Raw genomic sequence first — 21218 nt, 5'->3', positions numbered from 1 at the left:
TCTAGAAGCAGGCATCGTATTCTCTCTGTCCTCCAAGCATCAATAAGATCCTACAACACAAAACAAACTGAGCAGTGGTAAACTAAGCCCTTAACAACAGCCCAGCCAAGAGTACTACTTTTTGAATCATAGCCTTAGACTAAGACTAATGAAACACCTATGTCAATAACAAGGGAAGGAAGCCTCTCGACTCGCTCGCCAAGCAACATCATATACCTCAAAAACCAGGCAACTAAGGTCCAACCCTAATCTAATCCTAATCCCAGCATAAACTTGAACCCACTAACCATAATCGACTCTACCTGCTACCGAGTCCACAATAACTCAAAATTTTACATGAGATAGGGCATACAACCCACTCATTTTAGCCCTTATGTTTCCTCGTGGTCTACACGTATAATTTGATTTTTGATGGACGATTTCCCTCAGATCGAGATGTGAAGCTGCAAGAACTGCACCATTAGCACCTATAGAGTTTAATTTGATTGAGTTATTAGATGGTTTAAGCACCAAGAGATAAAGAGTATTCCAGGTAATCAACTAATTCTACCAATATTGGGAAGGGTCTGCTATGTCAGATACAAACCCATTGACTTAATTGCACTCATCATTTCCTTCAGAAAAGTAGGAGACGCTGACCCTCAACAGTCCTAAAACTTGAATAACTTTTTGTGGACTTTGGTTACCAATCGGCACGTCAAAGATACACGGGTTCCATTTCTCTTCACGATATTGTTAAAACCCAAAACTGCTTTCTTGGCATCTTCTTCCTCAAGAGACTCCTGTGATTGTGGACCTTCGAGCTTTGAACCGGTCTCAGTGTCTTCTGTAGGAAGGTCACAAGGCAAGTCTTCTGGCATTGCCAAATGTAGAGGTTCAGCATTATACAGATTGATTTTGTCCAAGTTTACTACTGTTTCATCCACTTTATGTTCGATACAATCATTGATACCATGCAGGTAATCTGCCAAAGTAACACGCACAAGTTAACAAAAACAAGACCCCGAGCTCTTGCCCAAGTGATCAGTCATCACTCACTATTACATCACCTGTATTTATGGGATTCCTCCAAGGATGGGTACATAAGAGGGAGTTACAGTCAAGTGAATGCGGTGGCCAATTGGCCTCTTAAGGTGAACCCCTTTTGGGGCCTTCACCTTGAAAATGCCTAGGGTCTCTCCTTATCTAAGGGGTGGCAAGTTTGAAACCCCAACAGCTCTGGATAAAACCAAACACAAGATAACTCACGACAAACCTTGGTATGCAGAGTCTTTGAATACTAGCAAACTTCCCGGCATCAAAACTACAGAGACCACCGCTGCATGTTGCGTAACAGACATGTTAAAAGGATTTTCACAGGTGTCTAGCAATCGTTGATGAGGAGTAAACTGCATTACAGCCGGAGACCCAAGGGATAAGATGGCCACCACCGGAAAATACGCCGGACCATCTTGATGTGGCTGCAGCTTGAACAAAAGAAACAACGTAAGCAAATAATCCCTATAAGTAAGCTCTGCAATTCAAACCGTGAAATGCGAGTTACGGTTTACCATGATTCCTTGACCTGGTAAATACTCATTGATAAGCACGTGATTTATGAGTGAGGGGTAAAGCCCCAAGTCTTTACAGATATTTCCTGTCAAAACAGAAAGCCATGGTGGCACTGCAACTAGCATTACTGAATGGCCTTGACTCACACAAACACAAGTTCACCCACGCACACAAGCAGGCCCATGCACATACATGCGCCCATGCACAAAACCAAGCAGACATCGAAATGAGATTCCTGAGAAGATACCTACATTCTTGTGGTAGCAATCCTTTTTCGTGCACAACACCACCTGATGACACACAAGGAGCTTTTAAAATTCCACTACTTTATGTTTTTCTTGTAAAAACCAACTTCTGATGCTTCCTAGCTAGCAGCAATTTTATAGCAGCTGTTCCTGATATCAGGGCTTCTCTGCTAATAGCTCGCTTATTAAAAAATTAAATGCACTGATGGCTGGAACATACCCCAGTTCTGAAGCCTCCGATTCTTTAAAGTTTTCCATTTCATGCTTGCACCAACATTAACCTGTAGTATGTACGAGCAAATTTATCGTAATCAAGAAATCAAGAAATAAACTTGCCTATTTCTGTTCCTCTGCTTGTTATAACGTCAAAGAAGGGAGCAATACCTGGTTCATATATACAAACCCATGATCATTTTACAACAGTTTATACCTGGTTTGATGTGTTTGTGTAGAGCAATTTGATTGTTTAATTTAAGCTCTGAAGCTTTTACACACACGACTTTAAAAATTCATTTGCTTGACCTTGTTCAACATGTCACCAGCCTGGACATTTCCCAGTATGAAAGGGGTCTGGTGGACTCCAGGATGTCTAAATATTTGGAAAATACAAGCTTTGGGAATGGGGGATTATCCTAGAATACAAAGGACCACACTCCTAAAATTCAGGAGAGTTGCTATTTTTGGCCCGACTCCGATGGAAATTCTGTTCGCGTCATTACATCCGGAATTGAGTAGATACCAAGAATTGGCAAAGTGCCTATGACAGAATGTCTACCAATTGGGATATTTTTAGAGATAAAGTTTATGGAAGGACCCATCAGTGGACCAAAGTGATACAAGTGGCCGGACACTTGTTAGAAAGTGGATCAAAGTGAGACAAGCTCACACTTGTCACTTCAGCTATTGTGTGGCTCTCCACTTGTCATTGTAGCCTTCTCTTGCCATTTGAGCTCATAGGAGGCCCAAATCTATAAATTGGAGCCCTCTCTCTTCATTAATAGAGGCTCTCTTGCTGCACACTAGTCTCTACCACCGTTACAGGCTGCCCTAATGATGGCTACTCTCTTTCTCTCTCTCTTGAAGGCTGCCCATGAAGAATACCGGCTGTTGGGGACTGTTTTGGAGGCTTCCATCGCAAAGAAATACTGAAGGCAAGGATATTTAATCATTTATTATGATTTCTAGCCATTGTACTTGTTGTACCAACCTTTGTACCTGTTGTACCATCCATTGTACTAGCTGTACCAATCCTTGTACTTGTTGTACTTGCTGTACCACCCATTGTACCAACTGTATCCGCTTTTGTACTTGTTGTACCAGCCACTATACCTACTGTACTAGTCACTATACATGATGTACCAGCATTTGTACTTGCTGTACCTACTGTACCAACCACCGTACCTACTGTACCAACCACTACCGGCTGTACCAACCATTGTACCTGTCGTACTGACTGAATGGAGAGTTGTACTTGCTGTACCAGCTCTATTGCATGAAGACCCGTGGTTTTTGGAGAAGAATCAGTACCCACACGGAGGTATATGGATTATGTTGTTGGCTCGGCATTTCTACAGCCTATGTTCCGGCTTGGTAGCCTCATGTTGGGCTGTGTTATGGCATTTGTATATGGATAATCCGGCATCTCCCATCGGGAGAGTAAGACTCTCAAAGCTTGTACATGATATTATTCTCCTTGGGTAATAAAATACTCCAAGGGGAGGAGTCGGCCCATTCCGGCCTCTATGTGGTGTCACATGTGCAAGATCCATTTTCAGCATTTATGGATGTTTTGTCCAGCTTTTATGTTTTATGCAAAGTGATGATGGATATGTGTTAAGGTTGTGGCCATGTTTAAGTGTTTCGATATGCATTGATGGTATCAACAAGTCTGTCAAAGGCGCTAGTCCCCCGGGCACCGCCGCGAGTTACATTGGTATCAGAGCATAGGCTTTCTTGGAAGCGGAGGCTTCCTTCTATCAATAAGGAAGAGAAAAGGTCTCAAGTGGGAACCACACTTACCATCATTGCTATTAAGCATGGCCAGCCACTTCATAGCCTATGAAGCAAGAGCATGAGCATGAGCATGAGCAGTAGACAGCTTGTTGATCTAAGGATTTATGAATTCGCAAAATTTTATCTTGGAAGTGTGAGTTGGCTTTATGCACACACGTTTAGCACTCTTTCCATATGGATATTGTGGATTATATTATCAAGCTTACAGGCAATCTATATGGAGATATATCTGAGGATATCTGAAGGATATGGTGAGAAGATATTTCTTTTGGCTTCATGACCAACCTGGCAGAGAAAACCTAAGTATACTTTAAGTTTGCAAAGTTAGTGCTTTTGCTATTTACTGTGAAGAATTTTTGATGTTCACTAACCCTTGCATAGCCATGCAAGAAGAAAGGTGGTGTTGTTTGCCTTGAGATGGTTTCAAGGAAACACTGTTTATGGCTCTCTTTATTGGGATGGATTATATCTATGGAGATTTCTTTCTTGGACGAGATATATATAGATATTAGCCTTCACAAGCAATTTCTATGGACGAATCTGTCCCAGTTTATAGAGAAGAAATATTTGAATCTCTCATGGATATACTGCTTTTATAGATAAAAGTCCACCTCTACTCCAAGGTGTGTGGTTAGCACGGAGGTTGTGGTAAGAGGTATGGTATACAGGTCTATGGATTCCTGGACTTCTTTTCTAGGGATTTGGATCTATCCTCAGGTTTATGGATTATTCTTTTTGGCTCCCTTTATTTGGGATGCATTGGACTTATGGAACTCATGGTTCACATACCTTGTGTAGTGTTCTCTTGTCCTACGTGCTCTCTTGAAGATTGTTTCTACCATGTGTGGGTGGAACAATAGAGAGCAGATGGAAGGGAACATGGGCACTTCAGAGGATAGTGTTGAGCACAACATGCCGTGTGTAGTGTTCTCTTGTCCTACGTGCTCTCTTGAAGATTGTTTCTACCATGTCTGGGTGGAACAATAGAGAGCAGATGGAAGGGAACATGGGCACTTCAGAGGGTAGTGTTGAGCACAACATGCCGTGTGTAGTGTTCTCTTGTCCTACGTGCTCTCTTGAATATTGTTTCTACCATATCTGGGTGGAACAATAGAGAGCAGATGGAAGGGAACATGAGCACTTGAGAGGATAGTGTGAGTTGGTGGGCGAAATGCCTACAAACTATTGGTGGCCGAAATGCCTATAAACTATGTGTAGCAAAAATGCTTATGGAACACCAGGCTATCTATGCCTGCAAGTGATTGTTTTATCTTGTTACTTGAGCCCACCTCTCATCCAAGGTGTGTGGTGGTCAGAGTACCAACACGGAGTGCAAGTGGTAAAGTGGACGCACAGGACGTATGTCTATGCCAAGGGTCATGTGGACCGATGCCTTGTTGGCAGGAGACTGATTTGTCTCGCCCATTTACTTGGGACATGGATTATGATATCTCGACTTATGGGATTGTTTTGTCTCGCCCATTTATTTGAGACATGGATTTATTTATCTTTATGCCATATTAGAATCACTATCTCCCCATATTAGGCCAAGAGGTTCATTGTTCATCTCACCATGCATGTGGATTCATGTTGGGATTGTGAGAGGGCAATTCAATGAACACTCCACCATACAAATGGATTCGTGTTGCGATTGTGGAGTGAGTGTTTCATTGTTTCCACACCATGCTTGTTGATCAGAGTTGGGATTGTATGGAAGAACATGGGAACTGTTGGGATTGGAAGAAAGGATTGCTAGAACTATGGAGAACCAGCTTTTCCGTCACCATGGTTTGTGCTCTTGAATGGCTCCAGTTTGTGTGCATAGAACATGTTTCTGTGCGAGGCACTAGTTTCTTGTGCATGGCACTTAGTGTCTTAGCACCTCGTTGGTGATTTTTATTGGCATATGATTATCTCATTGATATTGGTGATTGAGACACAATTGGCTCTTGTGCCTGTGTCTAGCATATCTTCCACGGAATTCTCGCCCGTTTATTTTGGGACATGATTTTAATATTGCTATTATGGAGACTTATTTAGTCTCGCCCATTTCTTTGGGACATGGATTCTTCAGTTATATTGGATTTTTGAGACTATCTCGTCTCGCCCACTTAATGGGACATGATTATATCTTGAATATATGGCTTGAAGATTAAAGTTGCGGACAACTTTTAAGAAGCTGGAAAGGATGTCACCAGCCTAGGCATTTCCCAGTATGAAAGGAATCTGGTGGACTCCAGGACGTCTAAATATTTGGAAAGTACAAGCTTTGGAAATGGGAGATTATCCTAGAATACAAAGGACCACACTCCTAAAATTTAGGAGAGTTGCTATTTTTGGCCCGACTCCGATGGAAATTCTGTTCGCGTCATTACATCCGGAATTGAGCAGATACCAAGAGTTGGCAAAGTGCCTATGACAGAATGTCTACCAGTTGGGATATTTTTAGAGATAAAGTTTATGGAAGGACCCATCTCTTAGATTGGGACATGTGGCAAGAAAGTGCGCCAAAGTGAGACAAGTGGCCTGACACTTGTTAGAAAGTGAATAAAAGTGAGACAAGCGGCCTCACACTTGTCACTTCAGCTATTGTGTGGCTCTCCACTTGTCATTGTAGCCTTCTCTTGCCATTTTAGCTCATGGGAGGCCCAAATCTATAAATTGGAGCTCTCTCTCTTCATTAATAGAGGCTCTCTTGCTGCACACTAGCCTCTACCACCGTTACAGGCTGCCCGAATGATGGCTACTCTCTTTCTCTCTCTCTTGAAGGCTGCCCATGAAGAATACCGGCTGTTGGGGACTCTTTTGGAGGCTTCCATCGCGAAGAAATACTGAAGGCAAGGGTATTTAACCATTTATTATGATTTCTAGCCATTGTACTTGTTGTACCAGCCTTTGTACCTATTGTACCATCCATTGTACGGGCTGTACCAATCCTTGTACTTGTACTTGCTGTACCACCCATTGTACCGGCCGTACCCACTCCTGTACTTGTTGTACCAACCACTGTACCTGCTATGCTAGTCATTGTACATGCTGTATCAGCATTTGTACTTGTTGTACCTGCTGTACCAACCACCGTACCGACTGTACCAACCACTGTACCTATTGTACCAACCACTGTACCGACTGTACCAACCATTGTACCTACTATACCGACTGAATGGAGAGTTGTACTTACTGTACCAGCTCTATTGCATGAAGACCCGTGGTTGGGAAAGAATCAGTACCCACACGGAGGTATATGGATTATGCTGTTGGCTCGGCATTTCTACAGCCTATGTTCCGGCTTGGTAGCCTCGTGTTGGGCTGTGTTATGGCATTTGTATATGGATAATCCGGCATCTCCCGTGGGGAGAGTAAGGCCCTCAAAGCTTGTACATGATATTATGCTCCTTGGGTAATAAAATACTCCAAGGGGAGGGGGGGGGGGGGTCGGCCCATTCCGGCCTCTATGTGGTGTCACATGTGCAAGATCCATTTTCAGCATTTGTGGATATTTTGTCCAGCTTTTATGTTTTATGCAAAGTGATGATGGATATGTGTTAAGGTTGTGGCCATGTTTAAGTGTTTTGATATGCATTGATGGTATCAACAAGTGTGTCAAAGGCCCTAGTCCCCCGAGCACCGCCGCGAGTTACACAACATATGCTATTTTTCCCTTGAGATGACACTTCAACCAAATTTTGATGCAGCTCCTCTATCAATTAGTACCATGGTTAACATCATTTATTTGGCTAATACGACTTGGGTGCAAGCCCAAGACAAGAGTGACACACCAAACAAGCAACCAGCAAGGCACCACATACAACCGGGAAGGTAGCATAGAATTTGATAAGTCATAATGGTTGTTTCAAAAATCACATCATTTGGTCCCTCTCCACAACAAATAGGGTAGGTGAAATCAAAATAACTCTAGGAGTGGAGGAAAAAAAGACATAAATTCAGCAAGGTTTCCGTTTGGATTTGTTACAGCATTTGATGCACAGCAAACCAAAGCGCAAAAATCAAGCGAATGAATTTATGAAGTCGAGCGTACAAGGCATAAACTAAAAGGTCGAATTTCAGACATCAAACCAAGTATATACAGAGAGCAAGTCAAGACAGCTTTCGCTAACAAAGTGTGGCAGTCAATACTCCCATTGATCATAAAAAAAGATGCTCTTTCCATGGCTGGCCACTCTTATGGGACAGTTGACCATTTTATCAAGCGAGCAGTCCCCATTTTCTCTTCAGTCAGCCATTCATCCCCTGGAAGAAAAATGCATTGCTTGTGGAGAGGGAGAGACTATGCTAGCCCTTGGTATCTGACGATTTGGTATGCCTCCCCTTGGGACATTTGCTGAGGTCCCACTGTTAAGTCTTCTAAAGGAATAACTATGTGGCATTAATGAAGAAGTTAGGCTTATGCCAATTAACAGTACTAATCAGGTGTTAGTTAATCTAATAATCAATGACCCAGTGTAAAGTGACCTTAAACGAAGGGCATGTCACTTATCAACTATATAAGCAAGTATTGAGCTCATCAGTTGGACACTCCTCTAATAGGAAAAACCCATGGACAGATATGAGATAAACTGCTGAGAGCATAACGTAGCAAGACACCATAAAGAGGATGAGCAAACGCAAGAGAACCGCCAGCCTGAAAAACGCAGAACTGTGTGGAGAAACGCAAACGCAGAAGAGAGAGAGTGAAGCTGTATGAACTCTGCACTATATACAAGATCCGGTACAATACCCGATACAAGAGGTGTGGGGGCCAGGGGTGATATTTCATAGTCACATGGGAACGCCGTTCCATTGGTGTGGAACGGGGGAACGTGGAGTAATGGAACAAGGGAACGGCGGAACGTGGAGGAACGCTTGTTTAATTTTTTTTTCCATGATTCGCAAAGCGGCACCCCTTACGTTTTTTTTTCCACGTCACAAATCCGCCGGCAGCGTAATAGCGCATCGTTCTTTCTTTTTTTTGGACAAGCTGGGTTACGGGTGCCCAAAACGTTTGGGGCACCCTTTGTATTTTAAAAAAAAAACGGATACCTGCAAGTAGCGCCGCCGCCGACCCCTAAAAAAAAACATGGGAAAAAAAAAAGATTATGCAACGTTTTTTTTAAACGTTGAAAGAAGACCTGCCAGGCTGCCTTGCAACGTTCAAAAAAAAACGTCAATATCAATGTTTTAAAAAAAACGTACCTCTCTGAGAGCTTATAAAAACCTACAGAGTGCACTTGCAGTGTGCATAGCCAAGTACAATCTCTCTCTCTCATTATTCATAGCCAAGTACATTGTACAATCTCTCTCTCTCTCTCTCTCTCTCATAAGGGAACCAAGACAGCTTTCTCTCTCTCATAGCCAAGTACAATCTCTCTCTCAATTTTCAAAGCCAAGTACAATCTCTCTCTCTCTCTCTCTCTCTCTCTCTCTCTCTCTCTCTCTCTCTCTCTCATATAATGCCTCCTAAGGGAACCAAGAGAGCCAAGAAGAACGAAGCATGGTCATGGTGGGATGAGGTGGATATTCTTGAGGCCAATCAAGGCGGCGGAGCTAGGAAGTGGAAATGTCGCTATTGTGGCAGCACCAAACATGGGGGAGTCAACCGAGTTCGAGGTCACCTAATCCATGAGCCGGGACAAGAAATCCAACCATGCTTGTCAATCTCAGCTGAGAAAAAGAGAGAGCTAGAAGCTAGGCATAATGAAGTGATTTTTCGTGCTCCTCCTCCAAGAGCTATGGCTGCGAACCCATCATTCTTTACAACTCCTTCAAGCAACTTCTCCACATCCGTAGGCTCTTCTTCCGTGCATCAACCACCACCCCCCAAAGGCACGCAAAGAACTCTTGCGGGTTCTTGGAATCCACGCAAACGAGAAGCCGTGGATGCAGCTATTGCAAGGTTCTTCTACCATGACCACATCGCTTTCAATGTGGCAAGGTCCCCTTATTTTCGGGAAATGGTTCGTCTCATTGCTGAATTTGGACCAACCTACACTCCCCCTTCTTCGGAGAGCCTTCGAACCACGCTTTTGGCAAAGGAAAAGGAAGCTGTTGAGCAAGCCATGCAAAACGTCAAGGAAGGGTGGCAACGCAACGGTGTCTCCATCATTAGTGATGGATGGAGTGATAGCCAATCTCGCTCCATCCATGGCATCATCGCATACTCTCGAGGGAACACATTTTTTGTGTCTTCCCATGATGCCTCTCCAACGGGCAAGTATGCCGACGTCATCGTGGAGGAATGGGCAGAGGCAATTGAGCAAGTGGGTCCTCAAGATGTGATCCAGGTCATTGGTGATGGGGAGGCCTCAAATCGAGCTGCAGGCGACCTTCTTTTGGCAAGGTATCCACACATCACATTCACTCCATGCATTGCACATGGCTTGAATAATCTTCTGAAAGACATTGATGGTCTTTCATGGGTAGCACCATGCATAGCAAAGGGAAAAGACAGTTTCATTCATCACTCGGCACACATTTAGCCTCTCCGAGTTTAGGAAAAGATCCCCAAACTTGGATCTTAAAAAATATTCGGAAACTCGTTTTGCATATAATTTTATTATGCTAGAGAGGCTAGTTGCACTCCATAACATTCTCAAGCAGCTTGTAGTGAGTGATGAGTGGAGCACGTGGCCCACTGCCCGTAGCACACAAGGAACAACTTGTTACACCCACATCATGGATGCTCCTTTGTGGGTGAAGATTGAGCATGTTGTCAACATTACGAAGCCCATTATCTACATGCTGCGTATGGTGGATGGGAAAAAACCTTGCATTGGCAAAGTTTATGAGGGCATGGACGAGATGGTGGAGCGTATCCTTTCTTTGGAGCCCGACACAACAAAGAAGGCAGAACTTCAAAGTTTGTGTCAAGCAAGGTGGGACCGATATCACTCACCAATGCATGCAGCTGCATTTGTGATTGATCCAGAGTTTCAAGGCAAAGGCCAGGAATCGGATGAAGAAGTCACAAATGGCTGGGACAAAATCCTTGCCAGATTGGTGCCTGATGCTACGATGAGAAGCAAGATTAGAATTGATTTGGGAAAGTACAGAGCAAAGACAGGTAATTTTGGTTCAGCAGATGCCCAGCAAGATAGGACACTTATGGGAGGTGCTCTTTGGTGGGAGAACTACGGATCGGGTACTCCAGAGCTACAACGGCTTGCAATGCGCATTCTCAGTCAGAATGCAAGTTCTTCTCCAATTGAGCAACTATGGAGTGTTTTTAGCCATGTTGCCTCGAAGAAGAGAAATCGGCTACTCACTACCAGAACAAATGACCTTGTGTATGTGTCAGCCAACTTGCGACTATTAGCCCAGGTTGCTAGTGGTGACTTTGACCATGAGAGCTTCATAGATATGGAGCCACAGTCTGAGTCGGATGATGACGACCCTCCACCTCCACCTCCACCTCCACCTCCACCTGCATCGATGCATGATGCATCTATGGATGATCTAGCTGACATCTTTGCACCTATTTGATATCACCTAGGACTTTAGGTTTCTTTGTTCTTAGCTATCTAGATTCTAGCTTTCACTATGTGGCTGTACATTGTACAAGCTATTGTACTTCTGGTTTTCTAAATATGAACAAGGTCATTGAGTTTGCTATCAAATTCTTGTCTTTTTTTGTCTACTTTCAATTGTATATTTGTCTCTTTTTACCTGCTTTTAATTGTATATTTGTCTACTCATGTGTATTGAAATATGATAACGTGTCGTTCCGGATCCCGTTCCGGATTGCAAGGGGTCCCGTTCCCGTTCCGGATTGGCCCCTCGTTCCCATATCCGTTCCCGTTCCCTGGTGACTATGTGATATTTATATCACCCCTCAGTGCTGGTCAGCCAGCATAAAAGCAGCCGACAGCTGCATAATAAAGCAAGTCGGCCAGTATATGCAAGTAGGCCAGGTTTGAAGACAGCCAGCACACTACTGCCCCACGACCCAAAAAAATAGGGAAAAAATACAAGGAGATGGGGAAAAATGAGAAAAGCTATAGGGCGGGCACACCCACAACAAAGGCCCTCTGTGAGATAATGTACAGACAGGAGATCACTGCTAACACCCCCTCTCAGCTCCTGGATGTGGAACCAACCCCAGTGAGCTGGAGTGCTGCCGAAGCATAGCCTGAGGTAGAGACTTCATGAAGAGGTCCGCCGCATTGTCCTCCGTCAAACAAAACTCTAGCAAGATGTCATCAGCAAAAAACTTCACGAACAAAGTGACTCTAGATGACCGTGGGTTCCGCCAATGGAAACCCAATCTCGCCAAGTAACCTCTGCAACCTCACCACCTCGCAAGCAGCACCACAAGCAGCCCGGTACTCTGCCTCTGTAGATGACAAGGCAATAGTTGGCTGCCTCTTGCTGCTCCATGAAACAACTCCTGAGTCGAGGGTAAAAACATAGCCTAATGTAATCAGCTCGCCAATCAGCCTGCCTAACTCCAAGCTTTCCCAAACCTCGAAGCTAGTCTTGCGTGCGTGTAGCACACGGTAGATACACACTGTGCACATGACATACTCCCCTTCCTCACTCTTGAGCTCACTAAAAAGCCACGGTAATCTCTCTGAAGAGTAGTCAATGTCTCCCATGTAGCGTCCTCCTCAACACAATCCTTCCACTTGATCTTGTATTCCGTGATAAGCGTATTACACAATCTTCTTTCACGAAATCCAAGAATCTTTTCAGGTTCGTGCGGAACAAATGTCATGTCCTCGACATCTATAATTTCTTGAGAAGTAACTAACTGGTCTGTTCCACCCAGTACTTCCTTAAGTCTACTGACATGAAATACAGGATGAACTTTAACATGAGAAGGCAAATCCAATTCATATGCAACTGAACCAATCCTTCGTGTAATACGAAATGGTCCACAGTATCTAGGAGATAATTTCAGAGATCGACCTGCCCGTAAAGTCTCGGAATCTTTCGGAACTCGCAAATACACCATCGTTCCTTCAAAGAAGTCTCTGGGTGAACGATGTCTATTACTATTAGAATAAAATCTGTCTCGGTCTTCAGCACTTTCTAATAGATTCCTTCCCAACGTGTAACATTTCTTGCATATCCTGCAAAAAATTACGTGCTGCATCGTGCTGAAGTCAGAGAATCCTACTGTAACAGGTGATCTAGGTTGAAAACCATACATAAGCATGAAAGGACTAAAACCTGTACTCGTATGCTTAGTACTGTTATATGCAAATTCTAACATAGGAAGATAATCCTCCCATGAACTCTGTCTTTTGGATACATATGCTCGAAGCATATCCTCCAAAATCTGATTCACTCTTTCAATCTGGCCATCAGATTAAGGATGACCTAAGGAACTCAAATTCAAAGTTGTTTCCAACTTCTCAAAAACAAGTTTCCAAAAATCACTCGTAAACTTAGAGTCCCTATCACTGACTATGTCCTGCGGTAATCCGTACAGTCTAAACAATTGCTCCATAAACTGCCGTGCTGATTGCGTAGCGGTAATAGTCTTCCGGATCGGTAAAAATCTAGCCATTTTTGTCAAGCGATCTACCACAACCCAAATAGAATCGTGGCCTTGATGTGTTCTTGGCAATCCGGTAATAAAATCCATGGAAATACTTTCCCATGGGATTTGCAACACAAAGGATGCAACAACCCAACCTGTCTAAAACGTTCAGCTTTATTTGCCTGACAAATTTGACACTTGAGAACATAATCTTCTACATATCCTTTCATCTTTGGCCAATAAGAAGTGTGTTTCACTAACGATAGTGTCCTGTGTACCCTATGGTGTCCAGCAGAAGAGGCGTCGTGACACTCCTTAAGAATCTTGGACCTAATGTCCGAGATCTGTGGTACACAAATGTCACGTGCACACCAGTCAGGTGTACAGTGACATGGCTTCATTCTAGCATCATTAGCATCATCAGGAATCATCAAGCTTTTAATCATGATTTATTCAAGCATTTTATGGGCATTTTACATCAGCCGACTAGCATTTATGCTATTAGTGGCATTATTTATGCAGTCGTGGACATTCAGTAGGCTGGCCGACTGCATTAAGGCTGGCCGACCAGCAGCCCTTATGCATATAAATAGCAGAGCATCTCCATTCAGCCATTCAGGTTGAGCATAGCAGCATTCAGTCCCTTGTGCTCCAACGCATCTCATCCAGGAAGCCTTGGGAGCATCATAATCAGCAAACGCATCATCCTCAGCAGCATCATCAGTTAACGCATCAACATCAGCCATCTTCATCAGCAAAACGCAGCCAGTTCAGCCCTACAGGTCTGCGTTTCATCATCCATTCAGCATACAGCATCTGTTCCCTAAGCTTCCCTTCAGCGTTTCCCTCCAGGAGACAAGGGAAAGAGTGGACAGCAGTTCAGCCCGCATTTACAGCATATAGGCAGCATATTCAGCTTTACAGATCCATTTGGATCACCATTGTAATATCATTCATTCATCTAATATAGCTGCATTGCATTGACACATACTTGTCTATATCTGTTTGTCTTTTAAACATCATTAAGTGCAGTTAAGTGTAGACTAAGGTTGTGATTACTACAGTCTTAAGCCCTCACATGTCACATTGGTATCAGAGCATTACAGGGTAACCAGCCTTAGAGCATGTTCATTCCAGTAGTCATTCAATCAATCATCAGTTTTATCGCTTCCGCACAGTTAAACCCAGTTCTCAAAATTTTGCAAGCCACCCTTAGGGATTTTCCCTTAGGTCTGCATCAGTAACCCATCCATCTGCATTCTTGCACAGCATATAGGGTTGCACATGGTTTGCATAGCAGTCATCTTAGCAGTCAGTCCTGCATACATGTTACTCATGAACTCTCAGGGAAGAATGACATCCATCATCAAAGGAGCACATAAGTTTTGGCTTCAACTGGCAGCAGCAGCAGGGGGTTTCTCTTCCACAGAAGACAGAAGTTTGCTCCAACATCGCCTCAGGAGGTTCAGAGCTTCAGGTACGACGGAGATGGTAGGTGAAAGGTTTCCAGGAACAGGTCAGGGGTGACTCAGGCAGTTGCCATTCAGTTCCCGCAGTACATAGAGTCTTGGCTCAAGGATTTCACTCCTGCAGACGGCCTCAGTCCCAGCAGAAGACAGAAGGGGACAATGGTTCGGAGGAGAAGGATCGCAGAAGAGTCGAAGGTTGCCAGGTTTATCACCCAGCAACAGTTTAGCAGCGGGGAATGTCACGTGCACACCAGTCAGGTGTACAGTGACATGGCTTCATTCTAGCATCATTAGCATCATCAAGAATCATCAGGCTTTTAATCATGATTTATTCAGGCATTTTATGGGCATTTTACATCAGCCGACTAGCATTTATGCTATTAGTGGCATTATTTATGCAGTCGTGGACATTCAGTAGGCTGGCCGACTGCATTAAGGCTGGCCGACCAGCAGCCCTTATGCATATAAATAGCAGAGCATCTCCATTCAGCCATTCAGGTTGAGCATAGCAGCATTCAGTCCCTTGTGCTCCAACGCATCTCATCCAGGAGCCTTGGGAGCATCATAATCAGCAAACGCATCATCCTCAGCGGCATCATCAGTTAACGCATCAACATCAGCCATCTTCATCAGCAAAACGCAGCCAGTTCAGCCCTACAGGTCTGCGTTTCATCATCCATTCAGCATACAGCATCTGTTCCCTAAGCTTCCCTTCAGCGTTTCCCTCCAGGAGACAAGGGAAAGAGTGGACAGCAGTTCAGTCCGCATTTACAGCATATAGGCAGCATATTCAGCTTTACAGATCCATTTGGATCACCATTGTAATATCATTCATTCATCTAATATAGCTGCATTGCATTGACACATACTTGTCTATATCTGTTTGTCTTTTAAACATCATTAAGTGCAGTTAAGTGTAGACTAAGGTTGTGATTACTACGGTCTTAAGCCCTCACATGTCACAACAAATTTTGTCATTACGGAATAGTAAACCATTAAGAATCATCCACTGGCCTCCTGCATCCTGAATGGTAGACTGCTCAATCATGGAGTCTTGGTCAATCAATGAGCTCCCGTCCTGGATCTTCTGCCAAAATGGACCAAAATAACTATCAGTTGAAACCGATCCCATCAAGTGGGAAGACTCTGTTGGACACCCACACGCTTAATAGCACAACTTTAAAACCACAAATTTGAAATGGACAACTTAATACAACTTGAAATTGAAATGAAATAAAATGGAAAGATGGACACCAGCACTGGGGCCGGAACGGGCCGACCCCCCCCCTCAATATATGATATATTTATTGGGAGTATTTAATGAATACAATGCTCCATGGGTTCCAAGAACCAGATGATGTCCATGTACATATGAAAACAGTACCAAACAAATAGACTCGAAGTCGAATTTCGATGTAGAGGCTCGAAGCAGAACGACCACTAGTGTGGTCCAATCTCTACGGTCCTGTGCTTTCACTGGATTCCGCGGAGAGCGTCTCACTGGTGTTCCGAGACCACGCACCAACAGGCGCTCTCGTACTAACGCCTGGCTCTCCCGATCTCAACACCTTTGGACCGAGGTTCTCCAATAGAGCTTGGACAACCCGGCACCGAACGGGTGTTGGCCGTATAGGGAGTCGGGAATCCCTTATCAGATTTAAACACAAAATACTTTTACTTAAATCTGAAATTCACTTACTTGTGAATGGATGATAGAAAACCAATACTCGTGGTATGATGAAGCCACCCTTGTTGAAGAAACAATTGCCTCGTGGTGAACCACCAAGACAAGTATCACCGCAAACGACCACAGCCGCCTGCTGTGAGAGAAGGAGCACAGCTTACTGGTGGTGGACAATGTCCTGGATGCAAGACGCCACTTGTTGGTGACGCACACGCAGCCTGCTGGTGTTGGACACACAGCCGGCTAGCTTTGGTAGGCTGCGTAGGAGGATGGAGAAGGAACTGGCGCCTGCAGGAGATGGACAGCAGCGACCGCCTGGCTGCTTCAGGTGGGGGCAGCCGCCTGTAGATAGTGGGCAGCCACCAGCAGCAATTACAGAAGTGCAGAGCCTGATGGTAAGAAGAGGCGCAGTAGTACTGTAGGAGAGGAGTCGTCAGTACTGTAGGAGAGGAGTCGTCAGTGCAAAAAGTCACAGCCGTCTGCTGTAGCACCCGCTTGCAAGGGAGAAGGCGACTGGTTGCAGTAGTGTACACAGCCGCCTGTATGAGGAGGCAGCGCAGCAGTCCAGATGTGACAGCCGCCTGCAGAAGGTGCAGTCGCCTGTATGGGAGATGAAGCAGCCGCCTGTGGGGAGTAGAAGCAGCCGCCTGTATGGGAGGTGAAGCAGCCGCCTGGTGATGCAGTCGATAGAGCAGCCAGTCGCCTGGGAAAAACAAACGTAGGAGGGATGGTCGCCGGTTTCTCAACGTAAGAAGGTGATCGCCCGGTGATGTCCACGCTTGAAGGAGGGAGCCTTTTTTTATAAAATTAAAGTGTAGTTTACTCTACGCTTGCATGTGGGTGGGGAGTATGGGTAGGTGACCATGCCCACCCCCACACTCACTTAAGTGGGGCTCCCTACCTTGGCCCCTAAGTGGGTGGCCAAAGGGGGTGCCCACATTTAAGTGAATGTGAACACTTAACCTTATAAAACTAAAGGTTAGAAATAAAATAATAAAAACAACATGTGCGATATACTTACCACCTGTTCACATGCACCAAAACTCGTCAGAATACAAAGCAGACTTCACGACTCACTGGCAGGCGTCCCCGCTCAATAAGTAACACGTCAAGCAGGCAAACACACAAATACATGTCATGCGAAAACAGTTTCAAACATGCAAAACATGTGTGCATGTGCAAATAGTAACATGGACATATCTCCCGTTCATGGAACAAGTACAAAATATCTGTCGGCACAAAACTGGCATGACATAAAAACATAAAAACCTGGTCTTCCTATGGAGTGACAGTCCCATAGGTAAGACACAGTTCCAGGCACGAGTCTCCCTATGGTGTGACAGTCCCATAGGCAAAACACGGCACGAATACTGGCTCTTCCATGGCGTGATAATCCCATGGGTCGAACACAGTCCAGGTCATACACGGGTGGCACTGGTCTGGCTCCCGTCCATACGACACCATCCTGCTAACACACGGGTGGCACCAGTCTGGCTCCCGTCCATGTCAGCAAAATACTGGCCTCTGCACACGAGACACCGGCCTGGCCTCAAGTGAACGAGATGCAAAAACTGGAGATGGACCAAATGGTCGGCCAATTGGTGACATCCCCCCGGGCTTCTAAAGAGTTGACCTCAACTGAAAAGCCTCAAGATATACCTGCAACAATTGCGGATAATCTGCAAAATAATCCTCATTTACCCACTTGGCATCAATAGGCAAATAATTCTTAAACTTCACAAGGTATCTCCTGGAAAGCTTTCCTGTAGGTAGCTTTCTCTCCTTGTGAAAAACAATCTGTTCTGGCTGGAGGATCTCCTCAAGCTCTTCAATTTCTGGCGGATCTTCTGTGACAGTCTCATCAGAATCTAGCCCCACATATTTCCGAAATAGACTCACATGAAAAGCATTGTGAATCTTCCAATGACTAGGTAAAGCAAGCCTGTAGGACACTTCATTGATCTTCTGAATCACTTTGAAGGGTCCATAATAGCGAGGAGAAAGCTTAGGATATGATCCTTCTCGTCCTGGCCTCTTCCGAAGCCTAGCCTTCTCAAATTTCAGCAATACCCAATCACCTTCTTTGACTTCCATGTCCCTTCTATGCTTGTCAGCAGCCATTTTATGCTTATCCTGAGATCTTGCAATGGCTGTCCGCACCTGACCAAAGGCAACATCCAAGTCACGAACATATTCATCAGCTGCAAAAATCTCATCCTTGGTACGAAGGATGGGTGGCAATACCACTCTGCCATAAATAATCTCAAACGGAGTCTTGCCCGTGGAAGCATGGATCGTATTGTAGTAGGCAAACTCAACAAGTGGAAGATACTTCTCCCATGCAGTCTTTTGATCTGCGACATAACATTTCAATAAATCCAACACAGCTGAATTTGCAGCTTCACTTTGGCCATCCGTTTGGGGATGATAAGCTGATGAAAACTCAAGTTTAGTACCCATATTATCAAATAAAGCCCTCCAAAATAGGCTTGTAGTCCTGGGATCTCTATCCCCAACAATGGATTTAGGCATACCATGATGCTTGAAAATATTAGCAAGAAAAAGCTTTACCATATGATCAGCTTTGATGGTTTTCTTGACGGGCAAGAAATGAGCTTGCTTGCTAAACCTGTCCACAATAGTCCAAATAGCATCATTCCCATGCTGGGATCTAGGCAAATCCATAATAAAATCCATAGTGATACTTTCCCAAGGTTGCGAGGGAATAGGCAATGGCTGAAGCAAACCTGGAGGCTTTTGCCTGTCAAATTTCACCTTTTGGCAAGTAATACATGCACGCACATAAGCCTCAATGTCTTTACGCATGCTCGGCCAAAAGAAATACCTCTGAATCATGCGGGTAGTAGGCATAATACCTCCATGACCAACATAAGGTGGAGCGTGACATTCGTCCATAACCTTTGGACGCAAATCCTTTACCACACATAGGCAATTATCCTTCATGAGATAACCCTCGTTGATAACATAAGAGGCATGTGAATGACCAGCCATCAAATCAGTCCATATATGGCAAAAATCAGCATCCAAATGATACAAATCTCTCACAGCAGATAGATCTCCATGAGAGGCCACTGAGACTGCAGCAACATAAGGCCTCCTAGATAGTGCATCCGCCACCACATTTTTCTTTCTTGGAGTATGCACAATCTGAAAATGAAACATGGAAAGAAAGTTTGCCATTCTCATCTGCTTCTCTGAAAGCTTGGTTTGATTGTTCAAAGCTCTATAGTCCACACACATACGGAATGATCCGTCCTTCTTTTGAACAAGAAGCACAGGAGAGCAGTAAGGTGAGGAACTGGGCTGAACCAAACCTTTCTCTAAAAGCTCGTTTACCTGCTTCATGATTTCTTCTTGTTGTGCAGCACTCACTCCGTATGCGGGTTTGTTAGGTGGAGAACTACCTGGCACAAGATCTATGCGATGATCTTCGGGCCTTTGGGGAGGTAGTTCACCTGGCAACAAGTCAGCAAAACAGTCGTTGAATGCATTAAGAAAATTCAGCCTATCATTAGACATAGCATCCACATTTTGATGATTTGGCACAAGACTATCACGCACAAAAACCAAGTACGCTGAAAGACTCTTTTTCATTGCTTTATTAATTTGGATGTGTGATACAAGTGGGATGGAATCCCCTTCTTTGCCAGCATCAATAAAATGCATGCGGCCTTTATGCATAAAAGAAATCATATTGGACTTGTAGTCTTTGCGGAGCTCAAGCCTATGATGCCACGGCTTGCCCAACAATACATCACATCCATTCAGTGGAGCAACTAGGAAATGCTCATTATCAAGGTAGCCCTGGATATGGATGCGCAACTTCCCTATCAATGGGGTAACCTGCACCTCTTTACCAATAAATGCAGCTTCGGCTTCAATCTGAGGTCCCATGTTTTCAACCTCAATTCCCAATGCAGCTGCCATTTGCATAGAGATGAAATTGTCAGTTGCACAGTCATCAAACATGAAGAGTGCCGGCTAATCCTTGATTTGCCCCCAAGCCTTGCAAACCATTCGCTCTTTTGCATCATGACCTGTATTTCCTTGCACATCAGGAACTGCATGTACATTAGCTTTGGTGTGCTTGTCCTCGTGCTTTGATTTGCGATCTGGGCATTGTCGAAACATGTGGTCTTTGCTACCACAAGAAAAGCATTTTCCAGCCTTGGCATATTGCTCTCTTTGCTCCGGGGTTAAGCCAAATTTGTTCTTCCTTGGGCCCTATTCTTTAGATGTGTTATTTTCAGCTTTACCACCCTTGTAGGGCTCCCAGAAGTTCTTTTTAGGTGGTTGTCCACCCTTTTGCTCATTTGGGACAGCCTTGTCCTTCCCCTTTGAACCTCCTTGATCCTGTTTAATCTTGAGCACCAATTGCTCCGTAGCAAGAGCAGAAGCTGCGAGCTGTTGCAACGTATGTTTCGGGTGCAATTCAATACCCGATCGATATGCTGGTTGCAGTCCAGAACGAAACTTTCTCTTTCTTTCATCCTCAATGATTTGCATAAAGGGAGTCACTTCCAGCAACACTTTCCAGAACTTGTTAACATACTGTTGCACACTTTCATTATCTCTTTGTTCCAGCCTGTCCCACTTTTGAGTGAGAGTTTGCTCCGCATTTGGTGGCAAAAACTGAGCATAGAATCTGTCTTTAAATTCCTTCCAAGTGGAAATGGGATCCTTGGTGATCTTTTCAGTGATCCACCAATGAGCAGCAGTCCCTTTCAAAAACATGCTAGCATGGTGCACCTTTG

General features: G+C 44.4%; 1 protein-coding gene across 2 annotated transcripts in view; it reads right to left on the bottom strand.

Annotated features, from left to right (window-relative positions):
* Nucleotides 1–472: 472 nt before the first annotated feature.
* LOC147632565 (oxidoreductase) overlaps nucleotides 473–21218 on the bottom strand; it is a 34310-nt gene continuing 13564 nt past the window's right edge. The window contains exons 2-6 of one of the 2 annotated variants that reach the window (XM_086807346.1): nucleotides 2017–2180; nucleotides 1803–1841; nucleotides 1551–1663; nucleotides 1256–1460; nucleotides 473–964 (exon numbers count right to left, since the gene is read on the bottom strand). In XM_086807346.1, coding sequence (XP_086663472.1) covers nucleotides 651–964; nucleotides 1256–1460; nucleotides 1551–1663; nucleotides 1803–1841; nucleotides 2017–2059 — 714 coding nt within the window. In that variant the 5' untranslated portion in view covers nucleotides 2060–2180 and the 3' untranslated portion in view covers nucleotides 473–650. The remainder of the gene's footprint in view (nucleotides 965–1255; nucleotides 1461–1550; nucleotides 1664–1802; nucleotides 1842–2016; nucleotides 2181–21218) is intronic. The other variant, XM_086807345.1, reaches the window with a different exon arrangement.

Source organism: Cibotium barometz, chromosome 13 (assembly GCF_041138505.1).
Source record: "Cibotium barometz isolate CiBa-2024 chromosome 13, ASM4113850v1, whole genome shotgun sequence".
In the NCBI taxonomy this organism is placed as follows: domain Eukaryota; kingdom Viridiplantae; phylum Streptophyta; class Polypodiopsida; order Cyatheales; family Cibotiaceae; genus Cibotium; species Cibotium barometz.
The sequence above is the reverse complement of the archived record's forward strand: the minus strand, read 5'-3'. Positions and strand labels throughout refer to the sequence as shown.